This window comes from Anolis carolinensis, chromosome 1 (genome assembly GCF_035594765.1).
Source record: "Anolis carolinensis isolate JA03-04 chromosome 1, rAnoCar3.1.pri, whole genome shotgun sequence".
NCBI lineage: Eukaryota > Metazoa > Chordata > Lepidosauria > Squamata > Dactyloidae > Anolis > Anolis carolinensis.
Window position 1 is genome coordinate 346,574,992 of NC_085841.1, and position 20,750 is coordinate 346,595,741.

The window sequence follows — 20,750 nt, forward strand, 5'->3', positions numbered from 1 at the left end:
AGTGCAAAAGCAGGCTATAGATGAATATTAAGATGACAAAACAACAGACACAATGATTTACCTAATTTTAATGTGTGGCAAAACCAATGAAAGGGTTAAACAAAATCTTTATTCATTAATCAAAACAGATGCGTTAGTCATAAAATCAGAAGAAGCCTAAGACTTGGAAAGGCAGCAATGAGGAAGCAGATAGGATTCTCAATTGTAAAGATATATGATTAAATACCAAAATCAGAAACATCCAGATCAGAGTATCCATACATTGCCATAGAATTCACGCACTGCTAATCCCCTGCCGATGAAGAAATCTACAGCCAAACTGCCCCTGACAGATGGCCATCCAACTTTTGTTTAAACAGCTCAATTGGCTGAACCTTACCTGGTTTCCAAAGTTTGAGATAAACAACATTTCAGCAATTTAAATAGGGCAGAACACTACTTTCATATAAAATGATTTCAGATGCAACATTTAAAAATGTTCCTCTTAAAGAACGCATAGACACATCATTCATCAGAAACATTTGCCATTCAAGAATTATTGTAAATTGATAATCACACTTGTCTCCTCTTGAAGACCAGCATTATATACAAGTTATAGTCTAGATAGCAAGCCATTTAGTGGTACACTTTACGGACTTAGTATTAAGATAACATATGGCAAGCATAAAGGTTGGTTAACGAAACAGTTAAAGCAAAACTAGATGCTTTGTGCTGCCAGTTTTCTTTTTTCAAGGCTGGAACTTATCTGTGACATTGGCATCTAATTATTATAGCACCTTCTGTTCCAAAATAAGACATACAAATCTTCCAATCCTTTACAGTTCTATTGCAAAGAGATTAGATTTCACCAAAAATTATTTGAACTACCCAAATTACAAATACCATGAAGTGATAATACTGGGACTTTAGAGCAACCTAGACTTCTAAAGCACAAAACAAGACAGTCTTTGTATAAACAGAAAACTTGAAATGAAGGAAGGGACTATGCTCAGGAGATCACTGATACTATGGAAACTTAGTACTGTATTGCAATTTTTCATATCCTGTTTTTTCTTTCAAATCTCACGTAGCTTTAAAGGCAACCAGGGACTATTTTGGCTAACCTACTTTTATAACACAACGTACAAAACTTTCATTTTAAAATATTAAAAAGTTCTAAATAATTGTAAATAGACATTACAATTCAATAAACAGAGGCAGGAAGTAGATTATGTTTCAACTGAGATTCTGCCCCATTAAATAGAAATAATTGAAACACTGTTGTTATAAAATACACCCATCTCTATACTGAAATAATTTTTTGTAATAAAGCATTGATAATGGCTCAATAACAAGAAGTTGTTCCATTTTTTTAAAAAAAACCTGAAGCCTAATAGCACACAGGATTTATTTTCTAATACCAACAATATAATGCCTTGATTATTCAGTTGTCATACCATACACTAGGTACAATGGGGAGGAGAAATGACAAGGCAGTGATTTAAGAATGGATGATAACGTGCTACAAGAGACCAATATATTGACTTTTTTATTTACTTCATTTCTACCCTGCCTTTCTCACCCGAAGGGACTCAAGGCGGCTTACAACTCTGGCAAAAATTCAATACCAGTAGAAACCAACAATAACAATAAAAACATAAAAACAGTTAAAACGATAAACAGTTAAAACATTATCATTAACCAATACTATTTTTGGCAGTGATATGGTATTATGACCAGTGAAGCTGGGAAACAGCTACAAGACTCTTTTTCCCTGAAAGCTCCCATTTTTGAAATATACTCTCAGGACTGATGGCAACAACACCTAAGACATTTTACCTCTGCAAACAAAGATTGCAGAGGTATGTGTTGGAACAAAAGCAAGAACACAAGCATATTAACCTCTAGCCATAAATACTAGGCATGTGCAAGTGATTTAAAAATGTTTCAAAAGTCAAAATGGGGGCAGGGGGCATACTGGCGCTTCGTTTCTAAAGTGTTTTTAAAGTATTGTTAGTGAAAAATTCATTATAATGAAAGCAACAAAATTTCATTACTTTTTCTTTATAGTAATTGTGCATAATTATAATTGGGGAAACTTCAGGGGTTCCTTTCTCCCTCATTTTTACAGCTATTGGGGTGAAACTTGCTACAATGGTAAAACACATTTACCACTGCTGGCCCATCAAATTTCAGAATGTTTCACTTATCCACTAAGTTTGGGGGAAATTTTCCAAGTTTTTATAATCAACATTTTTAATAATAAAGAAAATATGTTCCTAGTTTGAAAGTACTATTCCTGTTTAATGGTGTAGTCCTTACTTTGAAAGTAGTTTTTCTACTCCAGAAACTTTGTTTGTGTGGCACAAACTATGTTGAATTGGTTGAGACTCGATGATGAAATAGTCATTGAAAAACTATTGTGCTATAGCACCATGTCCTCCCGGCAAAGACAAAGTTTTTGCAGTGTAATAAACTTTCCCCTTGTTTTTATGATAGAATCAATTAGAAAATGGCATTTACAAACCAGGAACAAAAATCATATTAACCACCAATTTAATGGAACTCTGGCTGGCTATGAAGGGGCAAATCTCTCTCCCCCTATCTTGATTGGGGCTTACTGATGTTGATGCAGTCTGGAAATGTAGTTTAGGGCAGGGCCTTTTGCATTTTCTGGCATAGGGCTCCTCGTCTTCCCAAACGTTATTTCCCAGAGTTTTGTGCTTCTTCTCAGGGAACTCTGCTTTCTCACTCCTTTCCCTTTCCTAATGGCAAGCATTTTTGGCTTTGGTTTTCTTGCTTGCTAAGACTTTGGGAGGGAGCTTTCAGAGATTTACAAAATACAAACAAAAATGTATTGGGTAAGTTTTGATTTGAAAGATTTTGGCACAGGCCACGCCCGCGTGTTGAATATTGCTTTGGATGTACAGATTTAATTAATTTTCTTACGAATTAAAAAACTTCAAAATGTTTGCACATTTCTAATAAATACCACAGTTTAACATGCCTGACCTTCTGTCACCAAAGACAGAAAAGCTACCAATGGAATTCTGACAGGTTAATGTGCAGGCACAAACTTCCTCTTTCCATAACATTCTAGATCTTCTCCCCATACTATCAACATGACAAAACACAAACTTGCAGAACTCAAGTATTTCAAAAATCCTTAAATTAAACCTCTGAACTAGTGGCTATGGTGTACTCCAGTACGTTCATGTACCAACCAGGAACCCTATGTATTTAAGAAGTGAAAATTATGCTTTCAAGGTCTCATCTAGGCCACTTCATATAAAACATATGACAAGAAGCTGAACATATTCCACCTACAAAGGGAATAACCCCTCAGAACCATTTTTGCTGGACCTCAGTCCTTCTAGAAATTTAGGCTGCTGAAAAAGTTTGATGTCCCTATGAATCATATATAACACAGCTTCTAGACTCTTACCTGAATAACTTTGTAGAAATAAGCATATTGTCGAGCAGTGTTTTTATACTGGCTGAATACATCAAGTATGGCCTGAGTTGATTGAAGATACTGAACCTCTTCTTCTTCAAAATAAAGAGGAGTATTGTATTCACTTGGGAGAGTCTGGATGTAAGGCAGCCAGAATGAACTGGGGTTGCATCGTTCACAAAGTAGGTGGAATGCTAGTGTAATGTTGCCCATGGCTTGGAGAATTCGGTCTTGAGAATACAAGGATCCTAAATGAAACAACCCATAAGAAAATCTCAGTTTCGCCAAAACAGCAAAACTAAATACAAATGAAATTATCATTTTTCAAAAAGAAAACAAATCTCAAACCAAAAAAAGTTAGTCTTGCAGTAACATGTACAAAATTTCAATTTTCATCTTCCTACAACTTGTTTAAAATTTACAGGACACTGCCAAAATCTTTTACAAAAAGTGCTTTATTTTTGTAACATTTCTATAATTCAGCACTCTGGACTAATTCCCCATAGTTATTATTGTGATTTGTGCATGGAGCATGGGATTCATAGGATTTAGTATGAATAGATGGGGATGTACATAAATCAAATTCATTTCTACAGTGGCAATCTTAAGAGATGAAAAGATGTGAAGTAATAGAAAAGTAAAATTTAAGGTATTAGTTTGTTCCCTCTTCCACAGTTGGAAATGAAAAGAGTTTCAGAAATCTAGATTTACCATTTACCCAACATATAATAGTCAATTCTACTTGATGATTCAGTATCATCCTCTCAATATGTAGGAATATCTGGAAACACACTTGCAAGCTCCTCTTACCCAAGACTGAATTTTTAGCTGACTCAACAGTCATTAGCATCTTTCTGGGAACCCAGAGAAAGAGTTCTTCTCCCTAAAAAGCAACAGAAAAGTTCAATAGTATTTTAGTGGGTTGGACTTGTGGTCTCTTCCAATTTTGATTCTGTAAGTTGAGTAAACAGATAGCACATGTAAATTTTATTCCTGTCGTAAACCAGCCTTTGGAAGCACCATCTGCCTGACAAGTAGCCATTATTTTCATATGTATTTTCTATCTCATAAGTATCTTAGTCAAAACTGGCTGTGTTTGTCTCTTTTGCCTTTAGACTATGGGCAAATTTAAACAATGGCCATGTGGTTTCAAACAATGACATCCAATCCCAGCTAGCAGCTGTTCAAGGACCACATATTTTACTTGCTAGCCAGGAAAGGCAACAGAATTCTTAAACACATGGTCATCCTTTCTTCTTGTCCTTTTCTCGAAGTGACAAGAAAGCAGAAGGCAATGGCCACTGGAATGGACATCATACTGTGCTTTCCAACTGGGAAGCAGTGCAGGACGCAACAGGCAACAGATTAGATCTGGGTTTTTTTCTTCAACAGCTTTCTAGTGGTAGGAACAGAGGGACGAAGAGAAGGCTGAACTACTGAAAGTGGATGGCTGACCCTTTAACTTCAAATCACAACACACACATTTTAAGTAAAAATAAACAAGATTACATTCTAAAGAGCAAGACAAAATAATAACGAAGCTCCTAAATTGTTTACTAAAACAGTAGTAAGAAACAAAAATTTAAAATTCACCTTAATACAGTTTATGCAATAATTCTCATGGCAATATAATAATACTAAAATTTGGAGTTTACATGTTTCCTTCCAGATTATTATCTGAAGTTACAGAAGTGTACAGTGTTTGTAGGGCACGATGTCAGTGTTTCTGAATAACACAGACACAAAACACAAGACGAATACGGTGTGATTTGAAGCTCTGAAGAAAGCAGCAATTCACTGAAAGAAACTACATTAGCTCTGGCCAGGAAGAGAAAAAAGGTAGTAATTTTCTATAAGACACTTGGTGTTCTTGAAAAGGAAAGTGAAATATAAATGTAATAAATTAATAAAGTGCCTTGACCAAAACATAATAATTGGAAGAAGATGAGAAGACCAGAGAGAACACCAAACCGAGACACTGCACCCTATTTTTGCACTCCTCAAGAAATAATCAGAATGTTGTGATCTTACAAAGCCAGCCCTTTAGACAAACCTGTTCATCTACAAAAACAAACAAAACACCCTGTTCTGGACCACTGTCAGGGTTTGGATAAAAACAATGGGACAGAAAGCCCAGTTGCATACAAAGTTTTTATTTCCCAAAACAGAGAAACAGGTGAAGTCAGGTGAACAAGCATGGATTGTTGGGAGGCCATCATCAGCTCTTTGCAATTCTACTGCAATTTTTGAGTACTTAGAAGTAACATTCTAGGAACTGGGAGTTACTTTTAGACAATTTGGGTGAGGGGAGTGATCTGCTGTTTTAGAAAGACAGAAAGGATGTCAGAGTGTAGAACTGCACCTTCCAGATTTTTTTTCCAATCAAAAATTGCATTTAGGTTGGGGTGTCATGTTTCTTTTACTGAACTCCAGACTCTGACAGAATCTCTACTAAGCTATCCAAGACGGCATGATTTCCATTTTTAAAATTAGCATCTTTTTTACATTCTCAATATTGTTAGCAAAGTTATGTTATACTCACTTTTATTTCTCTTGTGGCTCTCAAACCAAAGCCTTCATCTCCAAAGTTAGCCACTTCAAAACCCTCTGTGTATGCACCATTCTCTCTGGCCCACTTAATTAGTTCAGTGAAATAATCTTCTCTTTTACCATCAAATACAACAGACAAACCTAAGTACATATTTAATGACAGAGAGAAACCAACATGGTGAATCATCTATACTACTTAGTATACAAACAGTATTCATAATTATTTGGTCTCTGCTGTCCTCTTGAAAAATGCAATGTAGAATGTGTCTATGGCAATTTCACTTAACCCAAAAGCATTAGTTTTTAAACTAAAATACAACGGTCTTCATAAGAAGTGAGTCCATGCAACTCTCAAACTCCACACACTTCTGTGACTTTTCGCTTTATATATCAGAAAGTAAAATACTAACTACCTATAATGTCCTATCTGAATCTGTGTCAATTTAGTATTTCCTTGTAATCTTGAAATTCATTGACATCTGTGGCAGGGTGCTGGAAGTCTCATATATTGATATTCCACTAAGGATATAATAACACCATAGTCCAACCTTTATGTAGATCTAGAACAATCTTACAAAGCAATGGCAAAGTGAATAAACAATGGAATTGACAGGGTTGTTGTGTGTTTTCCGGGCTGTATGGCCATGTTCCAGAAGCATTCTCTCCTGATGTTTCACCCACATCTATAGCAGGCATCCTCAGAGGTTGTGAGGTATAGTGGAAAAAACTAAGCAGGGAAGGTTTACATGGAAAGTCGAGGGTGAGAGGTCTAGGGTGAAAGAAGGAACTCTTGTCTGTTGGAGGCCAGTGTGAATGTTTTAATTAATCACCTTGATTAATTAGAAGAAGCCAGGAAATGAATCTGGCAAGGCAATTAATGCCAATCAAGGTGATTAATTAAAACATTCACACTGGCCTCCCACCCCTGGACCTTCCCTGCTTAGTTTTTTCCACTATATCTCACAAACTCTGAGGATGCCTGCCATAGATGTGGGCAAAACATCAGGAGAGAATGCTTCTGGAACATGGTCATACAGCCCGGAAAACACATAACAACCCTGTGATTCCGGCCATGAAAGCCTTCGACAACACAATGAAACTAACAGGTTACATTATCAGAAAAGTTTCAAAATGAGAATTGCTCATTGGAACTGTATATTACTGTAATACAGTATGTTGAAAATATATATTTTATTACCAATATTATTTCACTGTACTGTTTTCCTAATTTATAATTCCTTATATACATTGGAAAAAACTCTCTAGAGCAGCAACGCTAGGCCGTTCGTACTTCTTCAGAAAATATGTTTGTGGAATTCATCAGTGACCAATATAAGAATTGTTTTTCACCATATAAACTAAAAGTTTATTTCTTCCCACATGAGCCATTTTGCAATTATAATTCCCCACACTCAAAATACATTCTGATTAGATTTTTTAAAATTGTTATGCCCCAAATCAGAGGAAGGAAAAAATCAAAATAAAATCCAATCAAGATTGTCTATAGAAACAGAACACCAATTTACTAAAGTTCTCACTTTACATTGTTATAAAATGTGAAAATTCCATATTAATTCTATAATTCATAAGCAAATTAAAATATGAACTGCTGAACAACTGCAAGCTTTCTAGACATTTTTTAAAAACCTTAATGTTAGCCATTCTATGTTTTAAAATATAGTAAGTATGAGTTGAAAACATCATATTTAGCCAGTATTATTTCTGCCAGAAAAATTCTTTTTTTTTTTTTGCTTACCTTTTTGTTTTTTGCGAATTCTTTCAACAAGAGCTCGAATTTGCTGATATTCTTCCCACTCTTTTCCAGGACCTGGAGTTGGACTGCTGCATTCTTGAAGAATAAAGAATGAAATCTTTTGTTCACTACAATTGTGCTTTCTTCCTCCTCTTAAGTTATAAGAGAGCATCAGGCACAGATTTATAGGTTAAATGTCATTAGAAAAATTTCATTATTGGGTAGGATATATTGGAAGTGGTGGCAATGGTTGAACTTCATTTGGTCTAAGCCACAAACTAAATTTGATGGGAGTGCAAACATAACAACGCAATTCCACTCTAAAACAAGACACATATTACTTGCATACAGTGTTTTAAATTTAAAATGATGGCTTACTTGGGCCTCTCTACTGGAGTTAGTAGAAGCTGGACCTACAAAAATAGGTGGAGTGGTCGAATGATATTACTTTAGCATATTCATTTCTTATTTGCTATCCCCATCCCAGCAGTTTGGGTTAATATACTTACTCTGCAATAATTCACTAATCAAATTCAGCATTTCTTTTGGAGAGACTGCAGCGGTGGCTCCAGTGCCTGACTTCTGAGTTTTCACTCTGCTTTTCTTCCCCATCTTTGAACTTCAACAGTTAGCAAAATAAACAGAGATTGCCTGTTAAAATCTATGCTTTCTTTTTAAATAGTTACTTATCAAATTCACTTTAACCACGGATGCCAACGCACTGTATCACTTGAGAGGGGGGAAATAATGGTAGATAAACAAATAATGTGAAGACTTCTTAGGAAAAAATAATACTTTTGAACAGTGATTCACAGACATTATTCCTTCAAATATTATGGGTTTCATGTCCCAGAAGCCCAGACCACCAATGATTTCAAATGCTGACAGCAGAAGTCTAAAACACCTGGAGTATTAAAATTTGAGGACCACTGTTCTAGAATAACTGTTTTAAACCACATCAGTAATGCATAAAATTAAAGTGCAAAGCACTGATAGCTATTATGGGCAGAACTGCACATAGCACACATTTGGCTAGCATAAATATATGCATAAATGAAGTTGGGCTTCATCCTCATAAAAACAGATACTCTTTAGCAGTAGAGGAATAAGCAGCAGCATTACAACATTCAACTACAAATGTATTATTGCAGAAACAGTAAACTTGTCTACTATTAACTCTGAAAATTGATTGATTTCAATAGATTTTAAATTCACACATTAAGGGCTGAGACAATGAGTTAGGAAAAGTAACGCCTACCTGAACAAGCAACGAGCACTTAAAGTGCTTTATCTTGGAAAACTACAGAGTTCTCTAAAGAAGAAACTATTAATGGTGACAAATGTGTTTGGGTACATGCACCTAAAGTACATATCCAAAAATAGAGAATGTAGCAAACTTGGCACAAAGAAGCAAGAGTTTAACCAATCTCCCACTCGCTGTCACAGGCAAAGTTCTTGTGTTGTGTTTAGCTTTGAACTTCTGTTCCACCAAAAATCTCTCCTTAATGAGATACAAATATATTTTCTTCCCTCCCACACACCACCTTTAGTGAACAAAAATGTGCATTCAGTACCTTCCCCCAAAAGGCACTCATTTGCAATGAATAAATATTTTTGCAGCAAATAAATGTTTGCCCATGTATGATTCTGCACCTTTATTTATTACAGTGTGACTGCAAAGATATATTATGTTAATATTAGGCAAAATGTGTTTTACTCTAAAGCTGAACTGATGTACAACTCACGGTATTTATGCAAATATAATATCTCAGAGACATCAGAAAAGCAAAACAAAGAAAATAATTACAGCACAGCTAAAAAGGATTTAAGTTATTGAAATGCAAAAGTTAGAATATTAGGATATTATAAGAGAATACATATAATTTCACTGTCATCTATACAGAGCTATCCATGTAAATGGCACTTTACAAACAAATTAAAGGGCAAATATGTTTCCAACAGAAGTTGAGGTTGTAGTTAGAAAATGTTTTATGATTAATAAAAATTGTGCCATTTATTCTTGATCTGTAGTCAGAAAAAAAATCAATACTTTGACTAGCAAATATTGAGGCTGCACCTCTATGCTCTGGCGACTGGTAACAAGCCCAATTAAATCCAATTGTACTTACTTCAGATCAGAAATTACAAGGGTTCCTTTGCCAGGTGATAAACTTTTCTGGGGCTACTTAAATATATATACCAACATGGGATTTGAGAGGATGTCATATTGAGGAGGGGGTAAGCTTGTTTTCTGCTGCTCTAAAGACTAAGACATGGAGCAATAATTCAAAATGCAGGAAAAGGGATTCATTCCAACTAAACATTAGGAAGAACTTCATGATGGCAAGAACTGCTGAATAGTAGAATATGCTGCCTCGGAATGTGGGAAGTCCCCTTCTCTGGAGGTTTTTAAGCAGAGGCTAGATGGGCATCTGTTGAAGGTGCTTCACATCACAGGAGATTGGACTGGATGGCCGCTTCCAACTCCATGAATCTATAAATCTATGTAAAATCTCTAGACATATAGAAAACTGGCATACCTAATAACAGAGTTCAGACTAACCTTCCTCCTGATATTCTATATTCTAAGTGCAGGAAGCTATTTTTCCTAATTTGAGCTATTATTAGGGTGGGATGGGGGCAAAATCTACCTTGACTAAGAACTAGCAGAAATAAATATTCACTATAGATACTTCAGGAATACTACTTTTAAAAAACATATTATTGAGAAAAGAGAAAACAAAAAATGTAAGATATCATGGTGGGCTATGCAAACATAAACTGTTAATTGTTTTAAAAGTGGCCATCTGCAGAAAACCTTACCCTTTAAATAAAAATTTGAACAAGCAGCTATGTCTCTCATTCCTCCCCATCAGTCTTAATGTCTAACAGATACAGGAAATCCTAGTTACAAACTCGTAACTTGGGGCCTGACTGTATACATACAATATGTCAGTTACTTGGCTTTATAATGCCAGAGGAAAGAAACCTTCTGCACCTGTCTGAAAGGCCCATGCTATGTCTAATGAAAAATTCAGTCATTGAATTTCCTCAGAAAAATATGTGCAAATAATAATGATCCAATAATACATTTGTAAATGTGAAATACAGGCAGTCCCCAAGTTATGAACAAGTTAGGTTTTGTTGGTTTGTTCTTAAGTTGAATTTGTATGTAAGTTGGAACAGATTTTTTAAGTGTAACTCCAGCCATATATATATTATCAATTAATGCAAATCAGTTAATAATAATCATACTCAAGTTATAGCCAGATTACTAAGTTTCAGTATAAAACTCAGAGGCCAAATTGTGTACAAGAAAATATAGTACATTAAAAACTAAGATTCTTTGAAATAAAACTTAATCTTCAAAAAATCAACTTCCCTGATAGACAATTAGCAAACTAGGAAATTTGTGCATTAGCCTAAATATGCTAGAAAATTTTGCTAAAGTCTTTGAAGGTATATGACCAATATGCAATTGTACTTTTCTGCATTCTTTTTCCATCTGATTCCACCCACACAACTGTTCATCATCAGTACATTTTGCATCTGAGGTGGGAATACTTTACTCCATTAGGGCATATGAGGAGATGGATCGTAACCCACAAAAATCAATTAGTTGTAAAGCAACCATAAGACTCCTTTCATCACCTTTTCTTCTTTAATACACTATTTTAACTTGTTATTACCAAACTCTGGTTTGCAATGTTGAAAAGAAAGGAAAAGAAAGGGCACATTTACACTGACTACTTAATGGGGTTTGAAGGCAGCCTGAGAACATGGTGTTTAAATTACGCAAGTAATGGATATGCACAACGATGTGCATGAATGGCTTTAACATGGAATAAGAAAAGTTGGGGAATACTCCAAAATACAGGAATGGTATGCAGATGAAAATGGACCTAAAGACTCTGAAGACATCAGATCTTCTCTGATCTTGGAAGCTAAGGAGCGCCTGACCTGATTAATGCTTGGATGGGAGATTGTCAGGGAAAATCAGGTTCTGTAGGCTATATTTCAGAGGAAAGCAATGGCAAATCATCTCTGAGTATTTCTTGCATGTGAAATTCATAAGGTTGCTGAAAAATTGAAGGAACATGCATACACATGTGACAAATATCCAGGCTTAGTTATAGAAGAGCACAAGGTGTTGGGCTTGCAGCCAAATACCTATGGCACAAGAACTAAATTAGTTAACATACATCTAGTTGTCATTTTTAAAGTCTCAAGGAATTACAAAACCAAAGACCCAAATGCTGTAGGTCTGAATACAAGGTGCAAGAGCAAATTTCACTGGATTGCAAAAGTTGTTACAGCACAAAGGAATGAAATTTTACCCTGCAATGGGACAATACTCTCTGTTGTATAGGAATTTAACAAGATGAACTGCTTTTTACTGCAGGGGGAAAATCAGATTTAAATAACTGATTTAAACCAATGTGAATTCAATCAATACAGGCTAATATATTGTAGCCAGTCCTCTACATTTGCTAGAGTCAGGGGCACAGGTTCCCATGAGAGCAAAAAACTGCAAATAAAGAAATTGCTTTTTAAAAAATCTGAGAGACCACCTTTCTAGAAATCTCTATGTCTTCCAGCATGGCTAGAGAAAGTTGACCATAGAGTCACTCTGGAAACTCAGATTCTTAGAGAAAACATTTTAACATCAAATCCATAAAAGTCTAAGCCACATAGAGGGGATTAACTGGAATTTGAACTGAAATCCAGCTTCAACAATTCAAAATTAATGTATTTCCTTAGCATATGTATATTCTAACTTGTGTCTCTAACAATAAGAACAGATGTATTTAGTTACCACTTAAGTTTTACACAACCTGAATCCAAATGTCTTACTTAGCTGCTTATTGTATTGTAAACCTGAACCTGCATATACACTGGGAAACAAGCACATGGTGTTCAACACTGGTGCTTTTCCAGTAGCTCTCAGCAAATTTCAATTGCACCATCCCTGCAATCCTTCTGAACTTGTCATCTTTGCGAGATGCAAACAGTATCCATGTGTAGAACTTGGGAAAACTGCTGACAGATACAATAGTTGATGTTATATATGCTTATGTTTAAATTGTCTAAATCTGCTCCAGCTCTTTATTTATTAAGGACATATATTATAACAGAGCCATTGTGATAAGAACTCAAAGTCATATCTGCATTTAAAAGCCTTTTAAAGAGGCTTCTCAAACTTGCTGCATAGGATGTGATGAACTGTGACTATCATTATCCCTAGGCAGCCTGTAGCTGGACTTGGAAAAAAACCCCTAAATTTTACCACTACCAAGATTGAAGTTAAATAGAGCCTGTTTGGAAAAAACACTCAAGAATAAATATTTGTAACCTTTCTAAGTACTCTGAATACAGCCTGTCAAATCCTTTCCAAATCCCTTTTAATTGCTTTCAAAGTCCAAACTCCTATCAAGTTAATCATTTATTGAATATAAGATTCAAACAAGGTTGTAATTTTATAAAGATAAAAATGCTTCTTCAAAACACCACTTAAAAACACGCTTGTCACACTTGTACAACAGAACCAGCTACGGATCTGCAGAAACCCTGGCTTGTCATGAACATGTAGTGTGCTGCAGCTTGCAATCAGAGCAGCTAAACAAATGTCTTTATTTTGTTGGGAAGGGATAAACCAGTGAAGGGTAGCTGCCAGCTGTGAGACATAACAAACCAACTGTAGGGTGAAGCTCCATGCTTTGTTCAGCCTACCCTAAGCAAGAGTGATCAAGCAGCATGCACCACCACCTGCTTATTCATGACAAGCCAGAATTTCCATGGATCTCTGGCTTGTCACAGCACAATAACTTCAGCAGAAAAAATATGCAGAAAGCAAGGCTAAATATTTTGGAGTTTTGGCTGAGTGCGGAAATTAGTATCTAAGACAAGTTGCGCTTTGAACCCTATGATTCTTTTACTTAGCAAGATGAGTCCTGTAATCCCCCAAAGATCAAGTATACAAGGAAGAGACAACAAAAGGTTTAACTTCCAATATGGTCCATGTCTTGAAACTATACCTCCTTAACTATTGGTCCAGAAGGCCATCCTGTCAGTTGTGGTCAAAAGGATATTTCTGAGAAGCAAGTAAGCTTGGCAAGAAGAAAGAACTTAAGAACACCAACATCAGCCGATACGTTTTGCAACATCCTCAAATTAGTACTTTGGCTGATGTAACTGATAGTGAAGCTACTCCCTCAGCTTCCTTTCATAAACTGAATGGCTGTCTACTACACACTGATTAAACTAGGTATTCTGATTTAAGAGGAATTCTGATAGCATGAGTTGTAACAGCAGCATTTTGGATAACAGTTTTCCTGGTGAATTCTCTTTTAACAAAGGAGTCAAAATTAAGTTTTAGGAACTTTGCATAGCAAAGTTCTTGTCAACTCCCAGAAAAACAACTTCTATCTTATCAAGATTGTACAAAATGTATGCTATCTTACTGAATTGACTGCAAGTGTAAACTTGATATCTGACAGGTTTTTTTATACTGCATGTAGTTTTTCTCATTTATCTATGGCCATTAGAATCAATTAAGATTTTGATGGCATACACTTCATAAAACAGAAGAACATATCTACAAAAGCTAGAGTATCAGCTAAATGAAATGAGCATACTATCTGTAAAAATTGCATAAAATCAACCACACATTTCTAGTTTTCAGACATAAAGAGATCACAAGTGAACTTGGAGGAAGAAAATGTGAACCATCTTTTCATTTTGAGACAGCACTTGTTTGTTAGGGTTCTGTTGTTCTGTCTTTTACAATAGTTTACAATTGCTAAATAAACACATGTTAACACAAGCAAAACCGCCAAATAGAAGCCTTTTGACATTTTCCCAGACAATGACTCTGATACCAGAACACAAAGTAAGACCCTAACATAAAACATATTGTCCACTATGGAAAAACTTTTATAATTCAAAACTTTCACATAAAGGATTCCTACAGCTAATCTAATTAAAAAAAACTTCCACAAAAGCAAATCCTTACATTATTACATTATTATAAGCACTATAAAGGATATGGAACAAGAAAAAACTTTAAGAATTCAATGAATTAAGATAGCCACCATTTTACTAAAAAGGAACACTAAGGCATAATAATAGAGCAGCTTGCCCATCTTTTTTCTGCTCACATTGCCATTCTTTGAGAATACTTAAGTAGAGGTCTACTCAGCTGAATTTAAAAAAAATAATAGAATTGAGATTTTACAAAATGTTAGAAAACCATCTATTACAAAAGTTTAAAAAAATACACTACAGTTAAGATACTACTCTACCATCGCCAGCACAGGCATGCAATGTCTCTATCACTCTAGTGTTATTAAGTAAATGGGTTCCTGGTTACACACCAAACTATACTCACTATAAGAATTAACAAAGAGTCAGCAGGGTATCATATAAATACATAAATTCAAAGACACTAACCCACCTTTGAAAAAAGATAAACTTGAGAGAAGAATGTAAAGTGTGTTTCATGTGAATGTACAATTATAAACACACCTGAAGAAGACTAAGTCGAAACCGGTCGTGTGTGTGTGTGTGTTCTACATGCTCTTCAGTTTCAACGGATTGATTTAACAAATGAAAATTTATGTATAGGGCAAACATTGTTCAGTTATATATCCATTTTGATGTATGGAACATTATATCTGTTTATTGACCATTTACTAGTGCATATCATTGTACTTGTGGGTTTATATTAGTTTGGTGACTATCACTCTAGTGCCCAAGATCATAGCATCTGGGGGCTCTTCCACACAGCCATATACCCCAGACTATCAAGGCAGAAAATCCCACAATATCTGCTTTGAACTGGGTTATTTGAGTCCACACTCAGATAATGTGGGATTTTTTGCCTTGATATTCTGGGATATAGGGTTGTGTGGAAGGGCCCCGGGGGCTCTTCCACACAGCCATATACCCCAGAATATCAAGGCAGATAATCCATAATATTTGCTTTGAACTAGATTATCTGAGTCCAAGCTGCTATAATCCAGTTCAATGTGAATTTTACACAGCTGTGTGGAAGGGGCCTAAAAAGTATATGCATACATATACTAAAGGGGCCTAAAAAGTATATGCATACATACGTACTAAAGTGATGAACATATTACAAACTGAAATCATGTGAACATATAAAGTATGATTTCTTTATAGTGCTAACACAGCAAATGAAAATGGAGCATGCACGTTAGAAGCAGATGCAGTCACTCCTCAAGACATATTTGGCTATTGGTAATTTAAAAGTGGAAAATGGACATGCAAGTTTAGTTGAGAGACAAAGTCTAAAATACCTTTAGACTAAATACAAATATACTGAGTATGAAATTAAACAAAGCTAAAACCATAATTTGGAAGAGTATGTAACTGGAAAGTTACAATTTAGGCCTCTTCTATACTGCTATATAATCCAGATTATCAGAGCAAATAATTTTATCTGGCAGTGTAAAAGGAGCCTTAAAATACTAACGGTTCAGGGAAAGAATGAGAGCTGTATGTGTAAGACAAGATTCTAGTGAACAATTGCACTCAGCATTATTATTTTTTAAAAAAACCCAAAAGAAAGGGACATGGACTGTCAATATGCTTGTGACAGAAACAGAGGACTGAATAAACATTCATAGGATTTCACTGTCACTTGCCAAGAAACTACAGGGTGCAGACAACAAAAAGGGAAATCAAAAGTCTTAAAACTGGTATAGAAGTATTAGTGTGAGGGCGCATTTAACTAAATAAAAGCATAAAAGGGGCAATGCAACAACTAATTATGATAGTCAGGAAAGCGTATACTGAAACTGACAGGGAATCCATGGGAGAGATTAATTAACAAAGTGAGGCAAAGTGTGTATCTACACTGCAGAACTAATGCAACCTGACTTTATCTGTCATGGTTCACGGCTATGGAATCCTGGGATTTGTAGTTTGATAAGGCACCTAAACTCTTTGGCAGAGAGTTTAACACAGTATAAAACTACAACTTCCATTATTCCTTAGTATTGAGCCAGGGCAGTTAAAGTGGTGTCAAACTGTATGAATATTACAGTATAAATGCATCCTAAGAATGTAGGACAGAAAAGAAGAATGGGGGCTTCACACTAACACTGTGTTAGGCTAGTTTATGACAAACTGCACTGGAGGCTCTAAAGGCTAACATATACAGTCATAATAAATCACAAAGCAAACCATGAATTTATGGGATGTGATTTTATTGAGAGGGGAAAGGACACAAGCAAGCAGATGAAGAGCCATGGAGCTGAGAAATACTGTAGCAAAGAACTGGACAGCAGGGCTAGTAAAAAGACAGGACTGATTCACAGACCTACAATAAAAAAGCTTTCCCCAAAATTGTTGTTTTGGTTAATATATCTTTGGGTGCTAAGTTAGGCTGGATACATACTGCCTTATAATGGAGGTTTAACTACAGGCAGTCTCCAAGTTACGAACAAGATAGGTTCTGCAGGTTTGTTCTTAAGTTGGATTTATTTGTATGTCAGAATAGGTACATTTTTAAAGTGTAAGTCCAGCCAAAAAGGGCGTTGACCCTTCCCTATGCTATATATAGCTTTTTCTGTCTCTGCCCCTGTGATATTTCACCTCTTTCTGTCCCTGGGATAATTGGATTTTGAAATTTTTGGCTCTTTGTGGAAACAAGGATTGGTGATAAAGAGTCAGTGAAGACCCATTTCCCCATAATAACTCTGTTCAGTAGTGAATTTCCCTTCCAAGGGATAGATTTCTCTCACTTCCTGTTGTCTCACCCCCTTTCTTAACTATGAGTCGTTTGTAAGTCGAATGTTTGTAACACAGGGACTTCTGTACATTATATGGACAGTGTAAATCCATATACTTCAGTTTGAATGGCACTGCACTGCATTATATGGGTCTACACCAAGGGTGGAAAACTCGTTTTCTTTGAGGGTCAAATCAGCCTCATGGTTGCTTTCAAACGGCCATTGAATCCACGGACAGAGAATGTGTGGATACAGAGAGCCAAGTATATGTATTTTTTACATAGTGGTTGGTGTTTTAATTTTTATCCAATTTGGGTCCCCAGATGTTATTGGAGACAACTCCCTTCACTTTTGATGATCTGCCATGCAGACTAGGGATAATGGGAATTGCAACTCAACGGCACCTGTGATTCTGAGGTTGGGGAATGCTTAAAGGACATTTTAGAGTCAGACATTATATGCACTAATGTTGTATCTCGACTCAAAGCTCACTCTCCTGACTAAACAGAACAAATTGCAGCCTTCCAGATGTTTAACTGGTTTGCCTCCATGGTGCAATGTGTCTTTAAACCCAGTACAATTTTTAACCTGTGTATTTATTGTGATATTGTTTTTTAATTTTTTTGTTTATGCTTATTGGTTATATATTATGTCTTGTCTTTTTGGTTTCTGCTTATGTGTGTTTTGTGACTTGATTCTGTTCTGTTGTGAGCCGCCCTGAGTCCTTGTGGAGAGGGGGCGGGATATAAATAAAGTTTATGATTTATTATTATTTTTTACACAACAAGATTAGTACACAGCCAAAAATCCCTATGCTGACTTTTGTATTGCATCACACATCGGACACCTCCCAAGTATCTAGGACTATGTGATGTATCAGCGAATAATGCGTGCAGATTCAAGTAGGGTGGCCTTTTGCAGCTGATAGATGGTAATTTTGTCAGTGCTGATTCTTTACAAGTGCTGGCCAAGGTCTTTAGGCACTGCACCCATTGTGCTGATCACCACTGGGACCACCTTTACTGGCTTGTGTCAGAGTCTTTGTGCATTAATTATTATTGTCATTGTTGTTATTATTACTGCTGTAATAATAACTTCCATCAGCTCTAATCATGATGCTGAATGATGTGGAACACAGGTATTAATAGTCCAGCATCTCGAGGGCCACATAACAAGACATGGTGGGCTGGATCCTTGAGTTTGACACATTAACATATAACACAGTTCAAATAGCAGTGTAGACCCAGCCTTAGAAAAGCATAAGATGGACAGTTCTTTCGCAAACTTCATGACTTAACAAATCCCTGCATTATAGGGAAAAGGTGGGATCAAAAAGAAAAATAGTAATAAAGCTAAGTCAACAAATAAATGATTGGGTTGATGTGGGTTTTCCTGGCTGCATGGCCATGTTCCAGAAGCATTCTCTCCTGACATTTCATCCACATCTTTGGCAGGCATCCTCAGAGGTTGTGAGGTCTGTTGGAAAAATATGCAAGTGGGCTTTATATATCTGTGGAAGGTCCAGGGTGGGAGAAAGAACTCTTGTCTGCTTGAGGCAAGTGTGAATGGTGCAATTTGCCAGTTTGATTAGCACTGAATTGCCTTGCTGCTTCGAATTCCCCTGTTTTCTGAGTGTTCTTTATTTACTGCTCTGATTTTAGAGTTATTTAATAGCCAGATTTTATTCATTTTCATGGTCTCCTCCTTTCTGTTAAAACTGTCCAAATGCTGGAGGATTTCAAGGACTTCTCTGTGTGAAAACTGAGGAATTTCATACATGAAACAATCAGGACCAGCTAACATCTCCCAAAAAAGGATTCCTCCAGGCAGGAAGAAGCCAAACTTTGGAGCTGCATGGTTATTCAATACTAATCAAGCAGGCCAATTGCACATTCACACTTGTATCAACTTGCAGAGTTTTCCTACAGACCTCACAACCTCTGAGGATGCCTGCCATAGATGTGGGTGAAACGTCAGGAGAGAATGCTTCTGGAACATGGCCATACAGCCTGGAAAACTCACAACCCAGTGATTCTGGCCATGAAAGCCTTCGACAACAAATAAATAATTCTTTCATGAAGTCACATTTTACACATGTCAAGCCACGTTGTGAAAGCATTTTTGGGGGAATATGTAATGCTAAATTCCTTTAACCCAGAATACATTTTTAGGAAAAATAAAGAGTTCTTATGACACCCCCAACATTTTGCAAGGCCTGTAAATTGGAGGGAAAGAGGGGCGGGAGGGAGACCTTTAGTGATGAGGCTGTTATTCCAAATGAACACGAAGTCGCGTGTCAAAGAAGGCTCGTGTGAAGGGAGGGCGGGGATGAGTGATGGGGTTCTTGAGGCCCTCACAGATGCGTGTTTTCGTGAGGTGGGGAAAGTGGCCCAGGCCCAGTTACCTCTGCCTGAGATGACATCCAGAAGTGTGCGCAGCGAAGCAAGGGGAGAGAGGAGGGGCCTTCCCGCCGTTACCTTCTCTTTTGGTCGACGACCCCCGCGAATCCTCTCACCGGGCGGAAAAGGGGAGAGGCGGCGGCGCGGGCGGCCGCGGAGCCAACCACAGCCCCACCACGCGCATGCGTACAAACACGCCCTCCCTCCCTCAATCGTCCCTACTGGACCCTCCTGTATGCCCGTATCCCAAGCAAAAACGCCCAGGGTCCCTTCGTGACTGGGATTGGTTCCCTCTTATGGCACTCTGGACCGCAGACCAATCCGATCTCACCGTTTATTTTTTCCCCTCCTATCGCAAAGAGGGGTGGGGCGCGCGGGAGGAGGGAAGGAAGAAGGTGTTAGAGCGGACGCCAATCACAGAGCCATCGTGCGCATGCGTATACACACTCTCACTCCCCCCCCTTTTGAAGCTTCCTTCGTAGCTGCGATTGGCTGACACTGATAGCACTCCGAACGGCTGGGCAATCCGAGCTCATTTCCCCTCCTCTCGCAAAGAGAGGCGGGACCGACGAGTGGGTGGAGCGGAAAAGCGAACAGCGCCACCGTGCGCATGCGTACATGCACGCTCACGCCGTCGGTCCCACAGGGCACACACATCGCTTATACAGGTCCTCCTATTAGGCCCGCCTCACAGGTCTCTTTCGTGGCGGCTATTGGTTTCTACTTTTAGCACCCTGGTTGATTGGCCAATCCGGTCCCAAGACCTGTTCTTTCCTCCTATCGCAAAGAGGGGCGGGGCATGTGGAAGAACCCACTGTGCGCATGGGTATAAATACTTGCACTCCCAGTCCTCCTCCTGT

General features: G+C 37.2%; 1 protein-coding gene across 3 annotated transcripts in view; it reads right to left on the reverse strand.

Annotated features, from left to right (window-relative positions):
- The window catches only part of setd3 (SET domain containing 3, actin N3(tau)-histidine methyltransferase), a 63,743-nt gene extending 43,410 nt beyond the window's left edge, over nt 1–20,333 (reverse strand). The window contains exons 1-6 of one of the 3 annotated variants that reach the window (XM_062968457.1): nt 20,222–20,333; nt 8,246–8,355; nt 7,740–7,832; nt 5,976–6,124; nt 4,244–4,316; nt 3,425–3,681 (exon numbers count right to left, since the gene is read on the reverse strand). In XM_062968457.1, coding sequence (XP_062824527.1) covers nt 3,425–3,681; nt 4,244–4,316; nt 5,976–6,124; nt 7,740–7,832; nt 8,246–8,348 — 675 coding nt within the window. In that variant the 5' untranslated portion in view covers nt 8,349–8,355; nt 20,222–20,333. Of the gene's footprint in view, nt 1–3,424; nt 3,682–4,243; nt 4,317–5,975; nt 6,125–7,739; nt 7,833–8,245; nt 8,356–19,895; nt 20,136–20,221 lie in introns of those variants that run through there. The other 2 variants (XM_062968456.1, XM_062968455.1) reach the window with 2 other exon arrangements.
- Between the last annotated feature and the right edge of the window lie 417 nt (nt 20,334–20,750).